The following is a 19,898-nucleotide window of genomic DNA, read 5'->3' on the forward strand; positions in this document are numbered from 1 at the left end:
ATGGGAAAAACCATTGTAGTTCTTCCTCTACCCTAACTTGAAATGCAAGAAACAAAAGCGCGATCCTTGCTAAAATATGCTCTGCCTTAATACATTTCTTAGAGGTAATATGTACATATAACTGTGAAGAAGAAGCGAAAATAAGGTCCTCGCTTCCTCTATCAATGCACTTTCCACTAGACAAAATAGGTTTCACACCATATAATAGTAGAGTGCCCTAAGCATCCATCTCTAATATATTTTTCAACAACTGAACTCCAACGAACAAAAAAAAAACATGCTCAAAAAGCGCCACAATCTAGACACTTTAGTATCTTTGATTTTGTACCAGCTCCATGAAACATCGATATATCATTCCCCCATCAGTGAGTCCATTTGAAGAGGTCTTGAAAAGGGCACCCAACTAATACCAGCGATAATATAAGTATATTTTTTTTTTTTTGAGAAACTATAAGAATATTTCTTTTTTAATTAGATATGTCATGTAAGAATATTTCTGAACAAAGAAAATAATAAGGTGAACAACGTAAATAATACGTCGGTGGGTGGTGGAGCTTGGAGTCGTGTGGACGAAACCGGGACGAGAGATTTCCGGCACTGCGGATCTAGAAGGGTGGTCGAACGTCGGGTTGAAGCGAGGGTGCCCAAGTGCTTGGGTGCCCAGATCAGATTATGTTGGGCCTTGACTTTTGTCCAGTTTGACCGGTTAGCCTTGATCTTGGATTCAGGCCGGATTTGGATCCGCATTTGGGACCCAGGTCGTCATCAAATCCGGATCTTGGATCCGAGACAGCTGCTCATTTTGATCTGGTATTTGTTCTGGTTCTTGGGAGTTCGATTGCTAATTTACGAGTTTCTGACACCCTCGGTTACTTTCGAACTCTCGGTGAGCGAATCACCTCTCCTAGGTGATCATATCACCGGTTACGGCTACGGTTACAGTTACTATTACATTTACACTGCTCTCGTGACATATGCAGTGCAGCGATGTCGTTCGGCATCAAGTCACATGGTTACCTTTCATTCTAGATGCGTCTGTGCATCTTGTTATCTTTTATTGTTTTCCTACATTATAGATGCGTCTGTGCATCTTGTTATGTTTTTTATTTTTCTTTCGATGTTTTTTGCATCGCTCCATGTACTTCTCAGTTTCACTTAATATAGTTTGTCGTCTTTCCCTTCAAAAATAATAATAATAATAATAATACGTGATATTTAAACCCAAAAAAAAACCATTCATTTGCATAATCTGGGTTCCAAATGACCCGCTTCAATGGCTCACGTGGCCTATTCCTTTTGCTCCAAATTCTCAATGTATGAGTCAAATGCAAGGCTTTTAATTACGCACAGAAGCTGTTTGGTGAAATGCCTGCGAGAAATGTGGTGGCTTGGAATGCGTTAATTACTGGGTTTGTTGACTGTAGCAGTAATTATGAGTCGAATTTGTTTCTGGGTTTTTCTTATTTTAGGAGAATGTTGTTGGAAAAGAGCTGGTCCGGATGATATAACAGTTAATGGTTTGTTGCGTGGTTGTATAGAGTTGAAGGATGTAGAGATTGGTAGACAATTGCATTGTTTTGCGGTGAAGTTAGGATTTGATTTGAGTTGCTTTGTGGGTACCCTCTTGTTGGTTTGTATGCAAAGTTTGGTTTAGTTGAAGATGCAAGGTGTGCTTTTGATTCTGTATTATAGAAAGATCAGGTTTTGTGGAATGTACGTGATGGTGAACTGCTATGCTTCAAATTCTTTGGCAGAAGGGGCCTTTGGGGTCTTCAATGTGATGAGGTTGGAAGGTGTTAAGGGGGATGAGTTAACATATTTTAGCAGCCTGCTCAGGTGCAAGTAGTACTTGGGGATCTTGTGAACCCGGAAAGCATCATCATGGCACTGTTACTAGACAGTCGTTTAATAACATAGGCAATGCTCGCAAGGCTTTTGTTGCAATGTCCATCAAGAATGTTGTTTCTTGGAACACTATAATTGTGGGATATGGACAGCATGGAAAAGGGATTCAAGCGATAAAACTTCTGCGGGAAATGTTTCGAGAACATTTTTATCCTGATGAGTTTATTCTGGCAAGCATTGTTAGCTCATGTGGCAATGTACCATCTGCTAATGAACTTATGGAAGTTCATGCTTACATCCAGGGACGTAGCCAGGATTGTACGGAGGGTTGGGCTAATTTTAGCCTAACAAATATTTTGTGCAGAACTCTGTTTCTTTTTTGAGGTTTGGAACCCAGTGGGAAGTGATCATGCTTACAAGTTACATTGTTAAATTGGGGTTTCATCCGTTTTCGTCAATTGCTAATGCTCTAATAAATGCGTACTCCAAATGTGGTAGTATTGCTTCTGCATTTAAATGGTTCAACTTGATTATTGAGCCTGATCTAGTTACATGGACTTCAGTTATATGTGCCTATGCATTCCATGGTCTTGCCAAAGCAGCTACTCATATTTTTGACAAAATGTTATCTTATGGCATAAGACCCGATGGAATTGCCTTTCTTTGGGGTTCTTTCTGCATGTAGTCACATGGAGGCTAGGGTTAGTAAAGAAAGGGCTTCATTACTTTAAATCAATGACTAATGACTATCAAGTTTTTCCAGATTCCGAGCATTATACCTGTCTCATTGACCTTCTTGGGCGAGCTGGTCTTTTGGATGAGGCTTTCATTGTTTTGACCTCGATGTCAATCAAACCTGATCCAAGTACATTTGGAGCATTCATAGGGGCTTGTAAAGTCAATGGAAATGTAGGATTAGCAAAATGGGCTGCAGAAAAGCTTTTTACATTAGAACCAAACAAACCTGTGAATTGTACTCTCATGTCTAACATCTATTCTACTGAAGGTCATTGGGCTGATGTTGCAAGGGTACGCCAAATGATGAGGTACAGTTGTGATCAGAAAGCTCCAGGTTGTAGCTGGCTGGAGGTAGGCGGCGACATTCATACGTTTGTATCAGGTGATGAGTCCCACCCACAAGCATCACAGGTGTATGTTATGCTAGGGATGTTGCTCAGGGTGATGAAGGAGAACTGGAGAAGAATTATATGTAGGATCAGTGATCAAGTTAGATACAGTTCTGGATGAATCTGCTTGAAGTTTGCCTGACTGATCTGGAGCTCTGCTTTGAAAATGAGCACTCTAATTAATCAGTGTGACTCCCTTGTGATGTAATGATCTGTTCTCATATCTTCGTGAGATGTAAGATCTTCATGTCTCATATCTTCGTGATCTGTTCTGCAGCCTTTTCCATTTACTTAAAGTCTTCATGTCTCATTAGAATTTTACAGGCTTACTTTGTAGAATATATATCATTAATATGCAATTCTAAACAATTTCACCACATTCACCATGTAGAAAGCATATATTTCATATGAACATGACGAGTCTATTATGATTCGATATTGATATTTTTTCAATATTCTGAGCTAACAGTTGCCATCTTGTTTCAGCTGGATGTTAGAAAGCAAGAGACCAAGGTACGTTGAGGCCAATATTCTGAGCTAACAGTTGCCATCTTGCAACTCCAGCCTATTCCATCGCCAAACATGTAAATCCAAAGAGGTAATTAAAGTGAATAATGACAGCTTGTTATCAATGCTTTTCATCATCTGATATGGCCTATAATTGGGATGGGTGGACCAATACAATCTCTGATTTACCTTATTCTTAAAAGTTTAACCAATGCATATCTTTTTCTTTGCTGTTTTGTAGAAGCTGATGGTAAATTATAATCACCAAGCAAATCACACATCATTATATAAGCTGTCTTTCTCAGAAAAGAGATATTAATTAGATTGGAATTTTGGAAGGTTTCCTTCAATTTCTGGCAATATGCAACAAACTGTAGAATCCTGTCAATTTCTAGAGCCACTTGCAGTCAACAATCACTGATTAGGATTCTGACAATTTCCTCCCTAAGATATAGTTGATTAACTTGTAATCAAAGTGTTGGGTCTATTTTTTTTTAAATTTCAGAAACTCTGGAGTAACTTGCTGGTTTTCTATCTGCATCACAGATGAATTTATATGGTATCAATTTGTTCCACATCTATCAAAATCTCACTCACTCCTATTTGTTATAAATGCTGGGACAAGTTTGTTTATTTTATTTTGATATTTTCTTATGGATGTGACATGACTCATATCAATAATAATTTGCATTCATATTGTCTGGTAGGATGTGTACGTAAACAATTACCTTTTACTCTCCATGTTTGGTAGAATTATTGCAAGGATGAGAAAAAGTCGGTCCAAATGTTTTTATAAGGAATTCGTTAAATCCAGGTAGTATTCAATCTCACATAGACAATTTCAAAACACTGGGTCCCGTTTGAAATTTCATGGTTACTAGACAATTTTGACAATTTTGAGGTTAAATTCATTAAGTTATGCAAAACTCAATTGTCTAAGACTAATTCAAGGCATCATATACACGCTAGATTTGACATTTGAAAAAGCTGGTTTAATCGTTGATAAATTCTCTTTCTTTTATGCGTCATAATCAAGGATTTCAAACCAATAGAGAAGCAAGCATTTGCTCCTTATAATCTATCTTCATTTTCCGCATTATACGAAAACCATATAAAGGGTCTGATAATGTCTCAAACAAGGAATTTTTTTATTTTATTTTTAAAATAGTAAAAGAGGAGATTCAATTATTCAAACTTGAAACCGTCCACATTTATCAGATTAGTGATAAAATGATAGAATTTTTTTTTTATGAAATATATACAAGTGGAGAACCCATCCTATTAAAAAAACATCAAAAAGTTCATCCAAAAATGCAAGAAAATCCTAAGATCCAATCATTGTTTTATCAAAAAAAAAAAAAAAAGACAAAATATATTAATGACTTTGGTCCTAGTTGGCTTCATTGGCTGGGGACCTTTTGAAAAATCAAAGTCTTCTTCTTCTCTCTCTCTCTCTCTCTCCCACAACTTTGACGACTACCCGCCATTTCTACGTCTCTTCGCTGTCTCTCTCTCTCTCTCTTCTCTCTCTGTCTCCCAAATCAAATGAGACGAACTCCGTCGTACGGACGCCACCGCAACTCCAGCTCCGATGCTCGGAGCACGCCTGACCGCTTTCCCTACTCGCCTACCCCCTCATCCTACTCCGACGCATCCACTGCACGCAAGTCCACCTCCGGCCAGAGCGCAGTCGCAGTCGCAGCTCGCTCCGTCGTCGGAGTCTTCGTCGGCTGCTTCACTCCTCCCGAGACCAAGAGCTCCGCTAGCTTCGGCGACTCCGAGGAGTTCAAACCTCGCTCTGGTAATAATATATCCATTCCTCGTTAGACTACGCACGTAAATCTTGGAGATCTGAGATGAATGATTAGTTTGTTATATTTGCTTATTTTGTTAGTGTTTTCGGACGCATCTGGAGCTGGGAGTGAGAGGAGACGCAGTTCTGGTTCGAGTCGGGGAGCTTACGCCAGTTCGAATAACTCGAGACGTGAGAGACAGGCTGGGTGTGTCAAGTTCACCATGGATGAAATCTACAGGGCTACAAACAACTTCTCTCCCTCTTCCAAGATCGGACAAGGCGGCTTTGGGACGGTTTACAAAGGGAGGCTTGAAGACGGGACCTTAGTTGCTATTAAGCGTGCCAAAAAGGTATGGTAGAATTTTCGTTTAGAAGTTTTTGGATTTCTGAGTGGGTGAATGTTTCCGATTTGGGGTTTGATCAAGTGCATTGTGATGTTGAATATGCAGAGTGTGTATGACAAGCATTTGGGTGTGGAATTCCAGAGTGAGATTCAAATGCTGTCGCAGGTGGAGCATTTGAGCCTGGTCAAGTTTTATGGGTATGTGGAGTATGAAGATGAGAAAGTTGTGGTTGTGGAGTATGTTCCTAATGGAACCCTCAGAGAACATTTGGATTGTAAGTTGTATTACTGGGTTTTTTCGCGCTTTTGGTTCCCGAATTTTGCTTTTAAGTGTCTGAATGTCATAGAAATGCATAATGCAGGTCTGCACGGCAACATTCTTGACCTTGCGGCGCGGCTTGACATTGCAATCGATGTGGCTCATGCTGTCACCTATCTTCATATGTACACAGGTATATTTGTCTGGTAGAAGAAGCATAGAATTAGAAGCTATAAGTTCTTCATCTCTCTAAGAGTTATGGAATCTGTGTGAAGGATCTAACTGGACTATGATTCGATTTACTTGACAGATCATCCGATAATCCATAGAGACATAAAATCTTCCAACATTCTCCTAACAGAGAACTTCAGGGCAAAGGTAGCTGACTTTGGTTTTGCTAGGCTTGCTGCTGATAGTGATTCAGGTGCCACTCATGTGTCTACTCAAGTTAAAGGCACCGCTGGCTACTTGGACCCTGAGTACCTCAGAACCTATCAACTTACAGACAAGAGTGATGTTTACTCATTTGGTGTGTTACTAGTTGAACTAGTTACAGGCAGGCGTCCGATTGAACCAAAACGGGAACTCAAGGAACGGATAACTGCAAAATGGGTGTGAATTTCTCATCTCTTCTGATCTCTAGTCACTCTACTTGTATTTTCTATTTCAAAATTTTCAGCGTATAGTATTGCTTACAGACTAATACCTTAATCCTTGAAATGAATATAGTTGAGCTACATGGGAAAGTAAAATGTGGCTTGGGTTGATTATGCAGGCTATGAAGAAGTTTAGTGATGGAGATGCTCTTTTAATTTTGGATCCCAGGCTGGAAAAGAGTGCAGCCAATAATTTAGCCATTGAAAAGATTCTTGAACTATCCTTGCAATGCTTGGCTCAACGTAGACAGCACCGGCCTAGCATGAAGAGGTGCGCGGAGATCCTCTGGAGCATCCGAAAGGACTATAAAGAGATATCAGTTCCAGACTTTCGTTCATCTTCCACCCGTTCGCAAAGGAGCATTTTAACAGAGTAACAAAATCATTAGAGCCTTCAAGTGAAGGCCTCCCAATGAATGGATGGATATCTGTGTGTGAGAAGAGATTGAACACCAAGCAAAGTTTTGTTTTCAAAAAAAAGAACCAAACAGTAAATATGTTAGTAAGCCTCAGTGGAAAGCAAAATAATTTCTTGACAATTGGATCTGAAGCCATTGCTTTGAAGGATACAATCAGCTTGCTATAGACCCAAGTCAATTTATTCTTTAGGTTTGAGTGGTGTATAGCATACCTAGATTGATATTGAACTATGCATGTTTTGAGTGTTTCTGGAATTTTTGTATACTATTCTTGGGGGTTATGTAGTGAACAAAAGCAAATTGTATTTGAGCCGTTGAAATACCATATGGTATAACCCTCAAAAACCATTAGTGTGCAAAGAATATTTTGTACTTTATGTATGTCTTTTACATTATATCTGCCCATGTGTAATCTTTTCCATTTTTTCTGGGAATTTTGTTTTGTTATCCTGATTTTCCCCAACCTTGACTGGGCAAGTCACCACATGGTGGCGATCAAAAGAGTTTGAAGTTTGAATAATTAAACTACAACTAAGAAAGAAACAAAGGCAAAACTGCAGTGCTTCATTATCAACTCGGTGGTTGTTAATTGGCAATATACCATTTACACTGGATGACCAAATTGCAATGATCTTTGTCTTTAATGTCATAAACTTACAATCTTCGCCAAAGGCCCTAAAGAATACTGTCTATACATTTGACATATATACACCAACCAACAACTATATCCCCAAACAATCTACCCTTTATAAAGGAAAAGAAAATAGTCCTGTAGGCTCTAGCTAATCCGATGACATATAAATTAACTTATTCAGTTCATGAAACTGCTTCTAAGATGCAATCACAGAACTCTTATTCTCTTTGGCCTTCACAAAAATAATTTATTTTTTCTACAACCCTTAACTCGGCAAAATTCTTACCCGCTTCCACTCTTTGTCAACTTCTTGGAAATGAATCCTGCCTAGTCAACTCATAGGCTCCATTAGGGGGTCTCTGACTCTCAGTATCTACAATACCAGTATCTACAGTATTTTCGGTACTCTCAGTACTTGCTTTTGAGCAAAGGAAGAAGAAGGAAGACGTGTATATGGTGACATGCCAAAGGCTGCAAATTATTTAAGGCAGCGATCAATCAATCATGAAACAGAGAGAGCCAGAGCAAGAAGGCAATGGAAAATTTTCATGATATTGTTGTACCTGTGCCAAATCCAGTAGGTTTCAGTGCTCTCCAGTGTCCAGCTGATTGCTGCCATGGCTAATGCAGTAGAACCTGCGAGTACAAAGCCCCAGCGAAATCTTTTGAAAACTGTCTTAATAAGATCTTTGAGCCATCCTCTAACACCTTGGAACCTGCATAATCTCTTGGTTATTTTGAAGAAAAGGAAATGCAATGGACAAGCACAGACATAGTTCATCCACAGAAGTCAGCACAGAAGTTATTATTATACTCAACGTATATCAAGATAACATTTTACCCTTCCACGGGTTGCTCCAAATATAATAAACAGTGATCTTGATATATGGGCCTACAGTGGTGTTCACCCTGTCAGTTGCTGACCAAATAAATTGTGCTCAATTACCATTGGATGTAAATCCAATGGTGGAAAACAAAACAACTTAATAATAATTCTCTCCACCATTGAATTTACATTTAAGGGTAGTTGAGCACAATTTATTTGGTCAGCAACTGACCGGGTGAACATAATTGTATGGGCCTAACAAGTTTTATTAAGGTCTATCAGATTTAAATGGAAAATAAGCTAATCTATGATATGTTCAAAACTGAAATGCCAGTGGTAGATAAAAAGATGTATCAAATAATCAATATACACATCAAATCAATGTAAACAAAATTCATGCATTCATCAAACTACTCAAAAAGGAGTTATTTATTTATTTTTTATATGTATCGATTGCATACGGAGTTAATACTGATGAGGTTTCTAAGCAGTAGTAATGATTGATATAGTTAAGAAACACACCTCTCAATTATATTTAAGGAGAATCCAACCGGAAAGGAAAATGACCTATACTTGGTTGTTAATTCTATCAGCCATCCAAGAAGAAGAGCCGAAATGCCAATTGACATTACAATCGCAATATTGGACGTCCTGCAAAGAGTCTAGTCAGATGCTTGACTCGATACTAACATTTTTTTGCTCAGATTTTAAATACACTTAATCTATGTCCTATCAATTCAACGTACCTTGTGGCCTTAGTAACTGCCATAAGGGCAGTAAAAATTGCTACAGCTGTGAGGACTGCTCTCTTATGAGCTTCATCCATTGTAGCTAGGTACACAAATGTGCTCACTACGGCCATGAAAGACAGCCAGAAGTCCATGAACTGAAACATTTTCAGATAACTAATGGTAAAAACTCTAAACTACTAATTATACTGTATTTGATAGATGTGCATGTGTGTACCTGTAAAGTATTAAAATCCAGAGGACACCATGTTCCCACATCACAGGCATGATAAATTCCACTTGCAATTCCACTAGATGTATATATCACCCATTCTGACCATGCCTATACATAAAAAATCATTATTTTGTTTTTATGACAATGTACATAAACATGATGTTCCTTTCAAAAGAAAAGGTTTCCCGTTGAAAAAACAACGTAGTTAAGGTTCAATAATCCATATCAACAAATGCCCAAAGAGATGGATATGCAAATACAAGAAACCTACCCTAGAATCATCAAAGCTAAAACACAATATGAAAAATACTTCAGGAGATATAATGAAGAGCATAAAAAATTTGGAATTGAGTTCAGCCAGTATCATGACATCAGTTCTATCTTATGGAAGACAGCAGTATTGTTGTGAAGGGATTATTTTTCATTTTTTCCATAATATATTAATTTCTTTCTTTCTAGAAGTCTTGAGATATGTGAATCAAGGCAAAGCCAAGTTATAAGTATGAATATTACCTTCTGTCGAAGGGAATAGAAGGCAGGAAGTGCTGCTGCAGCATTTGACACGATAAGAAAAATTGATTGCCATATGTGCCCTATGTCAAATTTCACAATGAGAATTAGATGAAGAGCCATTGTCTAGCATAACACTGAACCCTGGAACTAGTTTCCAGTATGAATAACAATTTTGTAAAAATTTGTCATCTATAAGAGGGATTTACAGCAGTCACTGTGGCAAACATACAGCTCTTTTTATAACACAAAGATGGCCATCTAGATCCTACAACATCAAACAAATTAACTACATCTGCTTCAGGGACTATGTTAACCGAACAGACAACATAAAATATTTGGACATAGTATAAGTTATTCTCCATAACATTTTTTCAGTTAAACTTGAGTGGTACAAATTTTTGGCAACCTCTTGTTGAAGGAATCATCTAAATTGCTTTGCCAAGCTAAAAGACACAAGCTTTGCAAAACTTTTAAAGGCTCTAGCATTTCTTTCTGGTTGAAAGTTCATATACCAGTCCTATGACAAAAAGATCAGACTCATTGAGAACAGATCATAATAAGATTAAGAAAGACCAACAGCAAAGACAACATTTCATTTAACTGAAAAAGAACACATACCATGATGAGATACAATTTCAATACTACAATCAAAGCCTCCATGGTCCCGGTCACATGAGCAGTAGCTGAGAAAAATTTAGTATTAACAAATTAAAATAATCATAATGACTGAAAAGAATATATATTAAGGTGTCAGCTATGCTTCTAATTCCTTTTCTTTCTTTTCAGCTGCTTAAAAAATTTAAAACTTCTCTTGCTGTCTTTACTATTTCAAGTTTGCTAAAAAAAAAAACAAAAAAAATAAAAATAAATCAAAACTAGTAGATGAGGAAAATTCGTAAGAGGAGGGTTGAGCACAAACCTGTACGATGTTAATCCACTAGCATCTAAGACATTTTCGCATTTTCCATGTGAGGAGCATCTTCTAGGGCATCTTTCAAGGGAAAGAGACATGGTAGTTTGAACTTTGGAAGCAATACTGGTGGCGTCTAGATGCTTTAGTCCAAAACCCCAAGTTCCTTCTCTGACGTACAACACGTAAAAATCAACCTTGTCTTCACTAGAGTTATATAAGTTGAAAAACATGGAGCCAACACTATTGCTTGTCCTGTTAGCATAATAGTAGTCCCAGCTGGTAAGAGATGGTAATCCACCAAATCTAGTATATACTTCGTAATTAATCTTCGTATCTGATGTTAATCGAATGTGCATATTTCCTCCAGCTGCACCACGAGGAATGTCGAGAACAAAATATGTCCAGGAATTATCTGGTTTTTCGCCAATCGATGTGTTGGTTACAAGTGAATCAAGAGGAAAATTGGCTGAGTCAGAAGATACTTTTCCACTGTCAGGCAAATAGTAGGACTCAAAGAAGCCTGAACCTTTCCTCAGAACCGTCTGCAGACAATGATTCTCAGCTTGTCAATAAATTATCCTGCGAATAAGTTTCTTGAAGCATCAACATAAAGATAAAATACTGCAAAAAAAACTTTAGAGCCGTTAAACTAAAGTGATTAAGACAATATGACATGGTTAACTTCATCTAATATCACTATACTGCTATGTGCATGGCCATCATATAACCACTAGTACAAATTAACTGGTGCTTTACATACTTATCTTTTTACCTTATGCTACAGATTCACAGTCCTTATAAATGTCAAACAAAACAAATTAGAGAATAAGGTATATTCATTATCAGCAAGCCCACCTGAAGGGTGTATGTTTCCCATGTACAATTTGCTCCAGCCTTCCCCAGTGGACATTCAAGCAGTTTTGATTCCATGGAGTAGCAAACTTTTATGGAAGTATCTAAACTCCCTCCAAGCACTTTTGAGAGGTTGACAGGTAAAACAGCAATATACCAGCGGCCAACCTTTGGAAAGTTAATGACCAAAGGATTATTGTTTATATTACTGGAATAATCATGCAGAGATTCTGAAGGTATTGCGCCGTGACGTGCAAAACACATTAAATTAATATCACTACCATTCTTAGTGTTATTTGATAATGTTTCATTTAACCAAACATCCGTTGCCACAATGTTTAACTCCTGTGATATTCCCACCACATCCAAAGAGTAAAACTTTGGTTCCCCATCTCCTTGACAAGAAGTTTCAAAATCATTTTTGCAAGAAATACCATAACCCATTGTACTGTTGTACAAATTAGCCTCTGAAGAATTTTCTGCAGGATTGTAGCTACCAGATAGAGAACAAGAAAGAGGATAAATTGTCTGGTTGCAATACTGGCCCCACATGGTTTCAGTTGTACATCCTTCAACTGTGATATTGGCACTGAAGGTATATTGAGATCCACGGTTAATCTGGATAGTAAATGTAGGAACCTTAGTCAGTGTTTATATGAAAGAAATAATCATACACTGATGCATAATAGAACCATGAGAGTAAAAAGGGGGAAAACAGCATAACTACAACTGCAAAAAAAAAAAATAATAAAAAAAATAATAATAATAATAATAATAAATCAACAAAATAAGCATCAGATAATCAGCTTCAACTGTTTCATGATTTTCAAAATTCTAGTTACTATCATAATTTAGCAAGCATTTCTCCCAAGTACCTGCTCATCATCATTTGCATTTAATAAATACATAATAGAAAAGAAATAAACATGGTAGTGCTTATTATATTTTCTTTTGTGAAAATGCAAAATTATAACCAAATAAACTAAATGTCGAAATAATTGGTCGTGGATCCAGGATTAACACTAAACCAAAGAGGCACAGTATACAACCAAAAGAAGAATGAAATTTACAGTAAAAGTGCAAAAAATATTTTTAAGGATGTTAACTTGTACCATTTTTGATTGCGTCCTTGTAGGTCCAATACCATTGAAAAGACCCAAATACCAAACTCCTGGAGAAATCTAAACAACAGTTTCATAAGATTCGGAAAATAACTTTTCCAGAAGAAAAAGGGAAACATGAAAGAACTAGTGAATTGTACTGTTAGCATAGTTAGCATCTACAACAAAAAAATAAATGAATAATATCATAAGAGATTACATGGTACCTGCTCATTTGTCAACTTCACTGTGAAATTCTTTTGCATAAGATAGCATTGCTCTGCACTCTGAAGAGCTTGTGTTGCCTTAAGTGAACCATCGTAAAAGGGAACTAAAACTGCCACAGCAGAAAATCTATTCAATACTCTTTCCAACTACAATTCAATTGGAATTGTAACTGGAGACAAAAGAAGAATGGGAAATTTCATTCAACACAGAAAAGCTCTGCAAATAGAAAACTTAAACTACAAAACTAATAGAAACAATGTTGTGTACAGACAGTATAGTATCCAGAGACCTTCTGACAAGGCACATTAAGTAATAGTAGAGAAATAATGTCATCACGGAGAAGTTGCCAAGCATAACCTTTGGCAATTCCTATCTAGTTGTGGAATATTTTTTATATGCATGTTGATGAGAACTGCAATATCACAGCATAAAAAACATGAGATAGAGCAGAAAGGCACAAATATGTACCTTGATGGCCGGAATCTGTTAGAGAGGTATTGACATCGGGCAGTGGAGGACTACCCTCTCTGAAGCAAATCAACGGCATTGTAATTTTAGGAACCTTTTCTATGTTTACATGACCCTGAGAACAGTATGAACTATGAGCAAGGATGCAAACATAATGTGCTACAATAGTATTTTTTATGGTCATTTTCTGGATTATAAGCAAGGATCATTGAAAAGGAAAAAGACAAAAAGAATATCATAAGAAAAGCAGTTTGAGGTAAAAAAAAAAGAAAAAAAGAAAAAGTAATAACAGTTCAATCCAAAAATCAAACTTTCATTCAGAAATCAGCTATAAGTCAAGTGCACCTTTAGGATTCCAGCCCTATATAATAAGACATGAAGTGCAAAAGAAATACACCTTGAATCAAAAAAAGGAAGGATGGGAGATATAAACCCTGATAAATATACTTACTAGGTCTACGTTCGAGTTCATTGCTATAGACATTGAAGAGAACCATGGTGGCAGTTCAACTAGAAGAAAAAACCAAAACCAGTAAGATATGACAGATATATGATTCTGAATGTAAACTAAAATTTCCATTTGATTCAGCACAATTGAACAGTTTCATATCTTTATTGACGGCTTATAATTGATAATTGAACACACTGGAAAATTGATCGTATGGTAGTGAATGCATAACTTTGCTACTTTCAGTAGCTAAATAAACCACCATGTAAGGGAAAACATCACATTTCTGTAATGAGACAAAATTGCATGAGTAATAGCATAAACTGTTGAGATGAAAGAAATGTCAAATAAATCTATCTTCTCATAATGCTGTGTGAACCTCTGGTTCTAATTGATTGGCGAGATTAACAGCAATTACATAAGCATATAAGAAGCCGAATATTTGAGCGATGAAGTCACTTCTAACATATGAAAAGGGAAACGCTGAAATCATGTTCCTTGTGGCTCAGCCAATCCCAAGTCAAGAAACAGAATGAGATATGTTTCAGACTTCAGTCTATAACATGATCACATATGAAGTAATTCTAGATGATTCTGAAGCCACTTACGGGCTACACATTGTAAACTCTATCATTGAATACTATGTTAATAGTTCTGACAACGAAAAAAGAAATTCAAAGACAGATTCTTTTTGTCCAGAAATAGTTCGCATGAATCTGAAACTGAATTCACAAACACAAAGGAAGACACATATATGCAACTGAATTCACTCAAATTAAAGCAAAGCTGAATGACCAGTGATCCTTCAATCCAATCCCCTGAGTCTCATGAAACATCACTAAATTTGACCAACACCATTAACACAGTACTCAATCTCCAACGTTAAGAATTTGAAACCAAACAGCCTAACATCTAGAAACAGAGCGTTTTAACAACCAAAAAATTAAAAAAAAAATATCAATGCCACTCTGTAAAGTCAATATTTTCGGCAAGACCCATCACGCCAAAACCATTGAATTACAGAAGCAATGAATCAAATTCATAAAAAGGGTGATTGAAAAGTAAGTCATGCACCTCTGATATAGCGAAAATTAGAGTTCTTGAGCAGTGTAGGTGGGTAGCTGAAGCTGGAGACTGTGAAGCTGTTTGTGGAAGGACCCAGCTCGTCGTAGGAATAACAGTGTCCGAATAAGGATATAAAAAGAAGGAAAAGACGGAGAATCATAGAGGAAGAGGAGCAAAGAATCGAATTTGAAACCATGGAGCTTCTGATTCTTGGGACTTGGGAAAAACGAATAAGGAGTAGCAGAGGGGGTTTATCGTTTTATTAAGAATTTAAATGATGCGTTTATTGTTTAGATTGAGAAGGGGGACTTGACTTGTCTAAGTCATCTCAGGCTACTAGTCGAGGTAAAAAATAGAATTTTTTTTTTCTTCCTTTTTTTGGTCCTTTACAGCTTTTTTTGTTGCTAACGTTCGAATTTATCCTTCTTTTTGAGAGTTTGTGTAGTATGATATCTTTTCTTTAGTTACCAAAAGGGCTGTCTTTCTTTAATAATGGAATGTTGAGGAGGATTGATCTTGAGTCGTTTGATAAAAGGAAGAAGAGTGCCACATGGATTGCATCTAGAAAAGGATGACCACAATTCTAAAACGTCATTAGCCAAACAACACGAGAAAGGGAAAGATGATTTGGGCGGTGTGTTTGTAGTACGTACGTGGTTACACTGAAACTATTTATTATGGTAAGCGGCCGACACCTTCTCATCGGCGATCATCGTCGCGCATAGTAGCAGTTCACCTACTTCATTAAATATAGGAAAAAATATCGTTTTAGTCACTCAACTTTCGCTTGATTGACACTTTGGTTACTCATGTTTATAATCTCACTTTAGTCACCCAACTTTTACTCCGACTATCACTTTAGTCCGCCAGTGAATTTTTTCGATAAAAAAAGTCACATGACGCCTAACATTGCATTTTTTAAGGGTTATTTTCATCCTATAATTTCAGAAAATTTCAACCTATATTCAAACCAAAGGTCTCACATCTCTTCAACATCTTAAAATAACCCTTGAAAAATGGTATGAGAGGCGTCATGTCACTTTTTTTATTGGAAAAATTCACCGGTGGACTAAAGTGATAGTCAGAGTTAAATTTGAGTGACTAAAGTGAGATTTTATAAACATGAGTGACCAAGATGTCAATCAAGCGAAAGTTGAGTGACTAAAACTATATTTTTTCCTTAAATATAATTTAGAAAAGTCTATAACATTCTTATGACGCTTTTATTTATTTGGAATCAAAATAGAAATGAAGAGAATAATTCTATGAATTTTCATGCGTTTACTAACATATATAGGTATTGAAATGAGTGTGGATCTCACCTCATTGTCAACAATGACTAAACCGCAATTTGATAACCAAGAGAGGCAATGTGTTTAGGAATGAAAGCCTCGTGAACACCTATTTTTGTAGAGATAACTATAATTTGTTTTTGTTTTTGTTTTTTTTTTTTGTGTGAAATTACTATAATTTGTTTTTTCAAGAATAGAGATGTGAGGCATTTCAAAAAAAGAATAGAGATGTGAGGGAGAATATAGAGATAGACTTCTGCTAACATTCCCCCTAAATTGAACGTATAGGTTCAGTATTTTCTTTCCTTTCTTAAAAAAAAAAAAAATTCAAATTGTTGGCTTTTCACCAAGGTATAGCTTTAGCCTTTATAAAAGTTCCATCCATAGATGGATCGTGGCCTAGCTTTAGCACCTCAATATTCTTTTTATCTTTACGTCTAAACTTACATGTTTACATACCTGAAATCAGTATAGCCTTGTAACACTAGGATTCTTCTTCTTGACCCCAATTCCAAACTAAAGAAGAAATTATAAACCAACAAGTTTCCCCTTATACAAATTCTACCGAAACGTATTATTGATGCCTTGATGCTAGGAGTGCAATCATTGTGGACAAAGAGTACAGTGGCATCACACAAAGTGAAGTACACTTGTCAGACTGTCAGAGGTCGGACAGAACAAACTATGTTAGAATCTCCGCCGTACCATTCGGAACTAGAATCAGATTCTCTCTCTGTCCTCTTGTCCGTTTTCCTTCTTCTTTCTCTTTCTGACTTCTGAGTTTCTGAAGCCAAAACGGTCAGTGCAGCATCGGTTACACCTTCATAGGAACAAAGAGACATCCAAGTCAGTCCCCAAAACAAACAGAGTTTTTGAGATGAGTGTGATCGATTTGATCACGAGGGTTGATACGATATGTAAGAAATACGAAAAGTACGACATCGATAAGCAAAAGGACCTCAACAATGTCTCTGGTGGCGACGCATTTGCTCGTCTCTACGGCGTCGTTGAGGCCGACCTTGAAGCTGCTCTTCAGGTCTCTCCATCTCTAGCTCTATGGTTTCCTAGTTAACGGTTTTGAATTTTTTGTTCTTAAACATCAAAGTTGGTAATAATAAAATGAGGTTTTTGACTTGGGGTAAAATTTTCTGGAACATGAACATCAAAGTTTGAATCTTTTTTTTTTTTTTACTTTGTCACGGTTTTTTATGATGCTGTAGAAATCGGAGACTGCGGCAACTGAGAGGAGCAGGGCTTCTGCGGTTGCTATGAATGCGGAAATTCGACGAACCAAGGCTCGATTGCTTGAAGAGCTACCCAAATTGAGAAGACTTGCTCCTAAAAAGGTTTTGTTGTTTCTAATTTTGTTAATTCAAGGTTGTGTCTTTGTTTGACTTGATATTATTTCGAGTTTTTCAATCCAAAGAACCATTTTTCTGGCTTAGAACCTTAATTAACACATTAATCCAGAAAAAGACTTGATGTGCATTTCATGTATGATGTATAGTTGTATACGCACTGTTCTGCTTGTTGATAGATAGATTGATACTGCTTTGTCCCATTTTACGGGAATAATTATTAAGAATTACAGTCCTTAATCATGCATATGTGAAGGGGCTTTCGAGAGAAGATCTTGAAGCTCGGAGTGATTTGGTTTCTGTACTGCAAGAGAGGATAGAAGCAATACCTGATGGATCAACAAGTGGAGCTAAACAAGCCGGTGGTTGGACAGATTCAACCTCGTCGTATGGAGGGATTAAAATTGATTCAACTTCAGGTGTTCAATTCTTCAAGCTTGTTGTATCAAGGTTTCTATGGATGAGAGACCTAATTAAATAAGTCTTTTTAACTCACTTTAAAATATCTTTACTGAAATCACCTCAGATGGGAGATTTGATAGTGAGTACTTCCGACAAACTGAGGAGTCGGATCGCTTTAGAAATGAGTATGAAATGCGAAGAATGAAACAGGCAAGTATCAGTAAATAGTTGAGCAAACTCATTCCAGTGGATATGCTCGACTTAGATGCTTAAACTTAAGGGGCTGGAGTGTAAGCTCCTGCTGTAAAGTTTCATTTCATTGCTACATATACTTGGTTGGAAAACTCTGATTGGCACTTGAAGTTTGAAATTGTTGATCAGTTTCTCTCACATAGCTTATGCTGAAAGCCTTACATGGGAGTTAAATTGTGATTTCATACAGGATCAAGGTTTAGATGTTATAGCAGAAGGGTTGGACACATTAAAACATATGGCCGGTGACATGAATGAGGTTTGTTCTAAGTTTTAACTATTTCATCCAGTTCACTTTTTTTTGGTGTCCTTTCTGTTATAAATTATTAATCAAATTTTATTTCTGTACAGGAAATAGATAGACAAGTGCCTTTGATGGATGAAATAGATGATAAGGTAATGATCCGTGTGCCTTCTAATTTTTCTTCTATTGGCTTATGTATTTTCTTTGGTTTTACTGAGTTGATTAAGTTCCATTTCGACATCATTCCAGGTTGAGAGGGCAAATGCTGACCTTAAGAACACCAATGTGAAACTCAAGGATACCATAATCCAGGTAAACTATGCATTATGTGCATTTCCCTAAATCAAGATATGTGCAATACAATTCCTTATCCCTCTTTCTCTGTTTCCCCTCACTCACACCTTTGTTATGACCCTGTTTCAGCTTAGGTCCAGCCGGAACTTCTGCATTGACATTATACTCCTGTGTCTAATTTTAGGAATCGCGGCTTATCTGTACAAGTAAGTTTGATGTGTTTGCTGCACTAAGCTTAGTCTACTGCTAATGTGAACTCTAGTGGTCGTACTGCCTTCTCCCTGTAGTCTACACCTAGAAATTTCAAACTAAATAAAAATCTTCATGAGATGATGACCCTCTAGAACATATTATAATTGAACAAAAATGCCATAACTATCATTTATTTGTTAATATCAAGCCTTTAATCCTTCTTCCGTTTTTAAAGAAACTAATTTCTTGTTCTCAATTGTAGTGTGTTGAAGTGACTTTGGTGATCCATCAACTATTTCCCCTAGTTCTCTACTATGGTCTACCTGTTTACTCTATTTCAGTGCTGATGGATGATGGTATACAATACATATACATTTGGTTTAAGAAATTGCACAGCTAAACGGCCCAAACCATTATCGAGCTTCTGAATTGGTACAATGATAACATTACCATGGTGTGCAACCCAGGGGCACACAAGATTTGTAATCTGTCTTCTAGAGCTCTTTTATGGGTGTAATCACATAATATAAGTGACATTGAACCTTTATTTACTTGATTTACGGAACATGTTTGTCAAGTCACGCTATTTTTGCTTCAACTGTGTTTTAATTCAAAGAGCTATAAGACCATTGAAGTCATGCAAGTCAATAGTTATTTCTCTCCTTTGGCAAGCTAAGAAGGTTATAGATTTATGGCAGCTTTCAATTACTTGACTGTATCCCATGAAAAATTGTATATTTCGGCTACTATGTGAGATATTGAGGGAAACTAAGCCATCCAGTTTTCTTAATTTGGCTTCTATACATGTCATCTTGTATACTATTTACTCAATGATTTTGTTAAATGTCATTTGGACAAAGTATAAACTTTGCTTCAATGTTTTGTTAAGTGTCATTTCGACTT

At 36.8% G+C, this 19,898-nt stretch overlaps 4 protein-coding genes across 4 annotated transcripts; 3 read left to right on the forward strand and 1 right to left on the reverse strand.

Moving 5' to 3' along the window:
- The first annotated feature begins 477 nt into the window (after positions 1-477).
- On the forward strand, positions 478-3,333 carry LOC133716719 (pentatricopeptide repeat-containing protein At2g46050, mitochondrial). The gene is given in 9 exon segments (XM_062143391.1): positions 478-484; positions 1,322-1,485; positions 1,487-1,619; positions 1,622-1,713; positions 1,715-1,834; positions 1,836-2,141; positions 2,270-2,509; positions 2,511-2,537; positions 2,539-3,333. Coding segments are annotated over 9 exon segments (1,644 nt in total). The 3' UTR covers positions 3,094-3,333.
- A 1,579-nt stretch (positions 3,334-4,912) lies between these two features.
- LOC133714174 (calmodulin-binding receptor-like cytoplasmic kinase 2) lies at positions 4,913-7,346 on the forward strand. Its single transcript, XM_062140248.1, has 6 exons — positions 4,913-5,280; positions 5,374-5,624; positions 5,724-5,892; positions 5,980-6,069; positions 6,187-6,488; positions 6,652-7,346. Exons 1-6 carry the CDS (start codon positions 5,025-5,027, stop codon positions 6,907-6,909), a joined length of 1,326 nt encoding a protein of 441 aa, XP_061996232.1. The 5' UTR covers positions 4,913-5,024; the 3' UTR covers positions 6,910-7,346.
- Positions 7,347-7,490: 144 nt separating this feature from the next.
- Positions 7,491-15,243, reverse strand: LOC133714173 (uncharacterized). Its single transcript, XM_062140246.1, has 14 exons — positions 14,971-15,243; positions 13,900-13,958; positions 13,449-13,563; positions 12,980-13,089; positions 12,765-12,833; positions 11,656-12,270; positions 10,807-11,342; positions 10,506-10,570; positions 9,888-9,967; positions 9,378-9,482; positions 9,158-9,297; positions 8,934-9,062; positions 8,149-8,301; positions 7,491-8,056 (listed from the first exon to the last, which is right to left on the reverse strand). Exons 1-14 carry the CDS (start codon positions 15,155-15,157, stop codon positions 7,888-7,890), a joined length of 2,532 nt encoding a protein of 843 aa, XP_061996230.1. The 5' UTR covers positions 15,158-15,243; the 3' UTR covers positions 7,491-7,887.
- A 1,628-nt stretch (positions 15,244-16,871) lies between these two features.
- On the forward strand, positions 16,872-19,013 carry LOC133715803 (syntaxin-71-like). The gene is made up of 8 exons (XM_062142460.1): positions 16,872-17,289; positions 17,474-17,599; positions 17,862-18,030; positions 18,138-18,223; positions 18,456-18,524; positions 18,617-18,661; positions 18,759-18,821; positions 18,933-19,013. The coding sequence occupies exons 1-8, from the start codon at positions 17,131-17,133 to the stop codon at positions 19,011-19,013; spliced, it is 798 nt and encodes a 265-aa protein (XP_061998444.1). The 5' UTR covers positions 16,872-17,130.
- Positions 19,014-19,898: the final 885 nt, after the last annotated feature.

Source organism: Rosa rugosa, chromosome 6, assembly GCF_958449725.1.
Source record: "Rosa rugosa chromosome 6, drRosRugo1.1, whole genome shotgun sequence".
Taxonomy (NCBI): domain Eukaryota; kingdom Viridiplantae; phylum Streptophyta; class Magnoliopsida; order Rosales; family Rosaceae; genus Rosa; species Rosa rugosa.